The sequence below is a fragment of the Heloderma suspectum genome, chromosome 5 (assembly GCF_057233095.1).
Source record: "Heloderma suspectum isolate Gila_16-S chromosome 5, 16-S_ref, whole genome shotgun sequence".
NCBI lineage: Eukaryota > Metazoa > Chordata > Lepidosauria > Squamata > Helodermatidae > Heloderma > Heloderma suspectum.
Window position 1 is genome coordinate 182,331,736 of NC_139462.1, and position 7,938 is coordinate 182,339,673.

Sequence of the window (7,938 nt, forward strand, 5' to 3'; positions counted from 1 at the left end):
GCATGCATAGATATTCATATATTCGTCTCCCATAAGAGATGGCGTTTAGCCCACGTATGCAATCAGGCAAAAAGCATGTTAGCTAATTGAGTACTGAAGGAAAAGTCCAGAGTCCACAGAAAATGGTACGTTGGAGATGCGAATTGAGCAAGAGGTTTTCGATCCAAGTTAAAAAAAAAACCACCCCTTTTCTTGTCCCATTGACTTAGTGGGAGATACTTTAAGCAAGTGCTTAACATTTTCTAGTTGAAACCGATGATCTTAAAAGTATTTGGATATCGAGATTTTTTATAAAAAAGATAAATGATAAAAGTTAGTTACTTGACAGTTCTTCATTTTTGGATGGAGCCTCGGTTTTTCCTCACCCCACAGCCCTTCTTGGACAAACTGACCATTGCTTTCTGCGGCTGCGGCTGCTCCATTTATTGACACGTCTCCTCTCACTCTCTCCTTAGACACTTTCCAGGTGAAATAAAACGGGCTTCTTCTGCCACAAATAAAGTGTAGTGGAGAACGGGGCAAGAAGGCGGTGGAATCTACAAGTGTTTTTAATAACTCCATATTTTCTGAGTAATTGGGTCATGGCAAACTTTAACCATAAACTCCAGAAACTCCAATATGTTTCTTCCCCACACCCTCCATGCTTATTTAATATCACCACTGGGTGTGAGGGGGTTAATGTGAGCCAATGGGGCTCCTTAAATAATAACAGCAGGTCTGATTCTGAACCAACAACAATGCACCGATCGGCTTTGGGAACATCTGTGTTTCATGTTAGAAAATATATATCACACACGTTGGCTCCCCCCCCCCTTTACTTAAAAGTGCCTCTTTCTACTGCTCATCGAACATCCCCCATCTGTTCACACATTAAAAGGCTAAGGACGAGGTCCACAAATCAGTCGAAAGCAGGATTGCTCGGTATTTGCAGTCGATGTGAAACCCGACTGTACGTGTTGGATTTACTCTATGTAAACTATGCATGGGTATATCCAGAAATGTGGGTATATCCAGAAAGCATGGGATTTGCTACCAGGTAAATGTGGCTAGTCCCATTAGTTTCAGGTAGGACTAGATCCCCAGCTTTTCGACCCAATTAGCTGTATAAGCAGAAGTCTCTCGGGGAGTGCCGCTCTTCTTACATGCTCCCACTTTTGTGGACGGGACTCTGACCAGACTTGATTCGGCCCGGTGACCAGCGCTGGCCAACCCCCCACAAGAGCAGGTCGAAGCGCACAGCCGCCTCGCCTCCTTCTTGCCCCGCCCTGGAGCGCTCGCTGCCTGCACGGCTCTTCCGCAGAGCTTGTTTATTTCCTGATCGAGGCCCCCGGCAGGAAGCGTTGTTTTGGAAAGGGCTCCGGCTCGCCCCACAGCTCCCGCTCATGTTGTGGGATTCCTAATGGCTCCCTGAGCCACAAGGCTCTCGGCTCGGCAGACCTGTACAAGTTGTTCCCAGGATGTAAATTAGGTCCCCAAAGCTGTTGTCCAAATCGAAGAAACAGAGAAATTAATCTGGGAGACTATCCATCATAGACTGTAATAAAGGGAGCGACATGGATGAGACAGATGATATGATTAAGGAGCTGTGGTCGTTTTAATTAACTTTTTGCTGTCCTGTAATGATCAAACTGGTCAACAGACCCGGTCAATAAGCATGTTAATATCAAACAAATAAAACCAGGGATGATTAAAAACCTCCTGGTTTATTAAATTTGAAATTCAAATGAAATTTATGCTGCAGATGCATACAGAATGCTAATAGATCGTCACTTCATCGAGAGTGGTGGATGCTACAGGTTTGCAAGAAAACGCACCGACATCTATCTAGCCCAGGGCATTTAAATGAATATAGTAGTAGTAGTGTGTGTATGGGGGGGGGGATTTTAATTAATTTCGGTGGGAAAAATATCCTTCCTAGGTTCCCACCTCTTCCTGCCTGACACCTGGATGCTTTTTTTCTTCTTCTTGATATAAGACTCCCTGAAAAGCAGCAGCCAACAGAGTGCTGGCCAATAAAACTACAAGTTCTGGGCCAGCAGAACACAGGGAAGGACCAGATGTCTTGCGTAAGAGTAAAGAGATCAAGACTGCCCAAGTTCAGGAGTGCTCTTTCCTTCTCTAACTTTTCTGGGACACCCAAAGCAGCCAGTTTGGAGTGGAGTTTTGTTTTCCTTTCTTTTTTCTGTTCTCAATCCAGTCAGTGGGTGTACCACTTCCATAGTAACCCTTTATAAGTTCTTGTGATAATACCAATCTGGATCTATGCTTCATAGTACTGGGATCGTATGATAAAGGAAGGAAGGAAGGAAGGAAGGACAGACAGACAGAAAGAAAAAAAGAGACAGGCAGGCAGGCAGGCCCATGTCTTCATATCCAAATGTATAAGTTTGATCAGAACAGGCAAATGTGTGCAGAAATAAAGAAAATCTGAGGACGAAAGAAAGGAGTTTTGGTCTCTCTTCTTCCTAGCGAATTTTATCTCTGTAATTAATGTTGCCGTAGTTGCTGTTTGCAAAGCTATTAAGAGAAACCAACAGTAAAACCACCATTTTATGCTAGATACTTGTAACCGTCTTTATTCATGGGAAAGGCCTTTCCTGTCTGTTCCTGGATCCGAAAGTCTGCCTATATGTCTTAATAGTTACACTTCTGCTGCGGCGGATAAAGGCAACAGATAAAGCTAATCACCATTCATTCATACGTGAGGGGCTCTCCCGTAAAAATACACTCTCTTTCACACGCATCCCCCTTTTGTGTGTGTGTGGGTCAAGGATAGTATTGATTCAGTTTAAATCCGAAATTTAAACAAGTCTGCATTAGGTCTTTAAAATGAATATCATTATAGAAGGAGACCAAAGCAATGAAGTTAATTCTTTTTTATTTGTTAAACGGAGTTCCCTCCTTCCCCCACCCCTTCCTCCTTCTGGGCTGGCCTGTCACGCCTTCTCAACAGGCTAAAATCATTCAGAGCAGCTCGCAGAGAGAAACACGACATTTATGGTAACCATCAGCCTTCAGAGAAAGAAAGCAGTTCATTAATTTACTTCACTCTTTACTTCAAAGTATGATAATGTACGCTACCCCTTAATCAATAGATATGATGTACAGTCAATAACCATAGGCATTAAAAGCCCCCCCCCTTTTTTAAAAAGGCACGCTCATGCCAAATTTGCTACGTGAGTCCTACACCAATATTAGTAACCTCGGACATTTCTATACATCTGATTTTGCCCAGCAGTTTTGAAGACACGGGAAAGCCCAGACCAAACATACCCTAGCCAGCCAAAACAACCCAACAAGTATTGGCATTAGCCTCTTCTACCTTGAAATCATAATTGGGACAGAGTTACATTAGCGTGGAAAAACATCTTTGTTCTTTCCGGTTAAATTGACAGTGGTTACACTAAAAAAAAACACGACCCACTTTTTTTAGGAGACATTTTCTGTGAACACTACGGCGGCTGCGTGTGACACCTGGGACGCTAGTTATCGCTCCTCTGCATCTGACGGAGGACTTATTCCAATTTGTAACAAAAAGGGGAAGGAAAAGAAAAGAAAAGCCAGTTGCCAAATCTCAAACCCAAATAAAGATGCTCGCCCACACCCAAAGCAAAAACATAAAATGATGTTAACATTTTAAAAAGGAAATCTTAAGAGACTGAGGATAAGTATATTTCACGCACCCTTTGAAAAGAGGGAAAAATATGAACAGCGCAATGATATGGGAGGCTTCAAAGAATTACATTGCGGCTCCTTTTCCATCGCAGGTTGTACACAACAGTGTTCCTTTAGATAACCGACAGAGGTGGGTGGGTGGAATGTTCCTCCCTCTACAAAAGCGGGGTTTTCCGAACCACCCAAATTACTTCTCCGGAGAATGGGGAGTGGGGAAAAGACAGTTTAAAGCAATCCACGTTGAAACTAAATTCACAACTCCTAGGACACACACGCGCGCGCGCTGTCAGATTTATGTATATTTTCCTAAGGCGAAAAGGGCGGTGAGTGTGTGTGTGTGTGTGTGGGAGAGGGGGAGAGAGAGAGAGAGAGAGAGAGAGACTGGGGGATTAATATGCTCTTCCAAGCAATTCACTGAGTGACATCCAAGAAACAGGGAATGGTCCATAGAGTTGTGCTTTAAACACCGAAGTAAGAAGAGGGCAGGAGAGGTGCGCTTCGGAGAGCGTCTGTGCATTTGCCCACCCTCCCTTGCATTTACAATGCATCTTTCCCTTTGCAATCGCTCTTGCTGGGCTGTGCGCCTTTCTTTTCTGAGCGGAGCTGCTGCTGCGGCGGCGGCGGCGGCGGCGGCAGCGGAAGGCGTTTGGTGGTGCTGATGACCTCACGCAGGAACGTATCTGAGCGGTCGACGAAGCTGTAGATTGGCTGGCGCGGGCTCAGCGGCACTTCAAAGCCTGAGAAGGAGCTACAATTGTGGTGGAATGGGCGGAACTGATCATTGTATTGCACACCTCTAAAAAAAACACTGCCTCTGATTTATCAATATAAAAAAGATCCTCTGAGAGGAGGGCACTTTGTGGGATGGCAACTTCACTTCTAGGGGTGAGTCTGAGGGTTTTTTCCCCCCTCTTGCTGTTTTAATTGGGACCTTTTTATTGGCGATTTGAGAAGGGTTAAAGTAGCCCCTCTCTTGACCGGGGGCTATCAGTCTCCTCTATTGAGGCTTTTATTTTTGCCTTTCTCTCTTAAGTCCAAGTGAGTTCGAGAGAAAAGAAAGAGAAAAGGGGGAGGGGGGAAGGGGGCAGTCACTTTTTTTTCTTTTTTTTTTTTGTCAGTGTGCAGGAAAAGGTTTTAAGGGCATTAGCCCTTAACAACCTCCAGAGCTTGGGCTGAGCTATTCCTGTAATCCCAGAGAACTGGCCTCTCTCTTATCTACTGGAAGGGGAAAAGGTAGCTTGCCTTTCTCTGTCTTCTCTTTCCTTGTGAGATTTTTTTTAAAAAAAATTGCGACAGCTTGTTGTTGTTGATTTCCCCTCCTTTAACATTTCTCTGAGTCCGTCATTTCCTGCAGGTATGTTGAACATTTTTCTTTCAATCTGTTTCCTTGACGTGTGAATAGGAATGGGATTTGGGGGGTGGGGAGGAAGAAATCTGGGGTGGGAACCCTCGTTTAAAAAAGTTTACTCAGTAGCTATAATAAATTCTAAATCGAGATGAAGTCTGTGTTGGCTAAATGCAACGATCCTGCTCGTAGTTTCCGGGGAAGAGGGGAATGTACTGGAGGAACCGAGCGCCTGTGGACTGAGGCTCACTTGTGGCGAAAGCATTTTTCCTCCTCAGTTTGTAGGACTCGCAGTGCCTCTGAACTGGGATTTAGCTTAAGCCCAAAGGTTCCTGCCTTGTCTTTGGGCTGCGACTCATTTTCAGCTCGAGAAATCGGCGTTATTATTTAAAGGAAGTCTCTCCGGGGATTTTGAGCAGGGAACCAGTGGCTAAATGTCCTCGAGGGAGCCAAGAGGAGGTGTAAAGAAGCCCATCGGTAGCAGCTGGTGCCGAGGACGGTTGCTTGTAGCCCACCTTTCCCCCTCGGCGGGTGAGGCCAGCCAGCCAGCCAGCCAGGGCAAGTTGCTGTTGTTGGTGGGGGATCTTTTCCTGCCGAGGCTGACAGGCGCTTTCCCGGCCTTTCTCCCCTCTCGCTGCAGGAAGAACCGCGTTTAGGCTCCACTCCTCTGGCCATGCTCGCCGCCACCTGCAACAAGATTGGCAGCCCCAGCCCGTCGCCCTCGGCCCTGTCGGACAGCGCGTCGTCCTTCGCCAAGGGCTTCCACCCGTGGAAACGCTCCTCGTCGTCCGGCAGCTGCAACGTCGTGGGCTCCAGCCTGGCTGGCGTCGGAGTCTCGGCCTCAGCCCGCAACGGCTCCTCGGCTCACGCGGCGGCGGCCGCGGCGGCGGCAGCCGCGGCGGCCGCCCTGGTGTCCGACTCGTTCAGCTGCGGCGGCTCGCCGGGCTCGAGCGCCTTCTCGCTGACGTCGAGCGGCACGGCCGCCGGCTCGCCCTTCGCCAACGACTACTCGGTCTTCCAGGCGCCCGGACCGTCGGGCGCGGGCGGCGGCGGCGGCGGCGGCGGCGCGCAGGACGCTGCGGCGCACCAGCCGGTCTTCATCTCCAAGGTGCACACGTCGGTGGACGGCCTGCAGGGCATCTACCCGCGCGTGGGCATGGCGCACCCCTACGAGTCGTGGTTCAAGCCCTCGCACCCGAGCGACGCGGGCGCCTCCAGCTGGTGGGACGTGGGCGCCGGCTGGCTCGACGTGCAGAACCCCAACGGGGTCCACCCGGCCGCCGCCGCCAGCGGGCTGCAGGCGGGCTCGCTGCACTCGCCGCTGGGCGCCTACAACTCGGATTACTCGGGCCTGGCGGGCCACTCGGCCTTCAGCAGCGGCGCCGCGTCTTCGCACCTTCTCAGCCCGGCCGGGCAGCACCTCATGGACGGATTTAAGCCCGTGCTGCCGGGCTCCTACCCGGACGCGGCGCCCTCGCCCCTGACGGCGGGCGCGGGCGGCTCCATGCTGGGCGCCGGGCCCTCCGCCCCGCTAGGCGGCTCCCCGCGCTCGTCGGCCCGGCGCTACTCGGGCCGCGCCACCTGCGACTGCCCCAACTGCCAGGAGGCCGAGCGGCTGGGGCCGGCGGGCGCCAGCCTGCGCCGCAAGGGCCTGCACAGCTGCCACATCCCGGGCTGCGGCAAGGTCTACGGCAAGACGTCGCACCTGAAGGCGCACCTGCGCTGGCACACGGGCGAGCGGCCCTTCGTGTGCAACTGGCTCTTCTGCGGCAAGCGCTTCACGCGCTCGGACGAGCTGCAGCGCCACCTGCGCACGCACACGGGCGAGAAGCGCTTCGCCTGCCCGGTCTGCAACAAGCGCTTCATGCGCAGCGACCACCTCAGCAAGCACGTCAAGACTCACAGCGGCGGCGGGGGCGGCGCGGGCGGCGGCGGCGCGGGCGGCGCGGGCGGCGGCAAGAAGGGCAGCGACACCGACAGCGAGCACAGCGCGCCCGGCAGCCCGCCCTGCCACTCCCCGGAGCTGCTCCAGCCGCCCGAGCCCGGACACAGGAACGGCCTGGAGTGAAAGCGGCCCGGGAGCGCGCGCGCCGCCGCCGCCGCCGCCAGCCCTGGCGAGGCGGGGAGGAGCCCCCGCCCGGCTTTCCTGCTGCCCACCCCCGCCCCCGCCCCCCACGGCGAATTCTCCCGCGCCTCGTGAGCGGCTTTTGCGGAGGGGGATCTGGACATGTAAGTAACGCGCCTCGATCCACCGCACGGACTCGCCCTGCTCTGCTGACGGGGCCACGCGGCCCGCATCTTGGGCTTCTGGCTGCCCTGCTCCTGGTTGCCCCTGAACCGCACGTGCGCGGGCAAGGAGGAGGAACTCCGAGGAAGCTTTGGTTTGCGAAGCAGCCGCTCCAGAGTTAGCCCCACTGACTTCCACGCTGGAGGGGAAGAGGTTTGGCGCTCTCAAACCGGCGTGAGGGGTTGGGGGGGGGGGGAGAGAATCCAGATCTGGACAAATTACAGAGGGAAGGCAAGAACCACGTGAGAGAGCTAGCGTCTCTTATGGGGCGGGGGGAGCACCCAAGATCTCCTGCTGAAAGCACTTTGAATAACATATGATGGGAAACTTTTTTATTGTTTCAAAGGAACGCTCTACATATTAAACTTTTATTCAACTATGTTTTGAAAGTGCAGTCCTCAATCCGCTTCCTCTAGAATACTGCCGTTGAAGTTGGTGGGATTACTCTGGAGTAAAAAGGGTGACGCCTGAAGAGTGTGTGTGTGTGTGTGTGTGTGTGTAGGTGTGGTCACTAAACTCCCCGTTTGCAAATCACCGTTGCCAATGTATTCTGATTTTCATAAATTGGGTATATTTTACAGTACTTCCAAGTAAACTGTGCTTAAGAGGGTAGCCCAAGGCAATTTACACT

At 51.7% G+C, this 7,938-nt stretch overlaps 1 protein-coding gene across 1 annotated transcript; it reads left to right on the forward strand.

Moving 5' to 3' along the window:
* The first annotated feature begins 4,539 nt into the window (after window positions 1–4,539).
* Window positions 4,540–7,088, forward strand: SP8 (Sp8 transcription factor). Its single transcript, XM_084860451.1, has 2 exons — window positions 4,540–4,560; window positions 5,661–7,088. The coding sequence occupies exons 1-2, from the start codon at window positions 4,540–4,542 to the stop codon at window positions 7,086–7,088; spliced, it is 1,449 nt and encodes a 482-aa protein (XP_084716577.1).
* Window positions 7,089–7,938: the final 850 nt, after the last annotated feature.

What these genes read in the sequence shown, in the direction of transcription:
- SP8 (XM_084860451.1), top strand. Translation starts at nt 4,540, where the DNA reads ATGGCAACTTCACTTCTAGGG. An exon ending in TGGCAACTTCACTTCTAGGG is followed by an intron (nt 4,561 to 5,660) that starts GTGAGTCTGAGG and finishes CTCTCGCTGCAG; the next exon opens with GAAGAACCGCGTTTAGGCTC.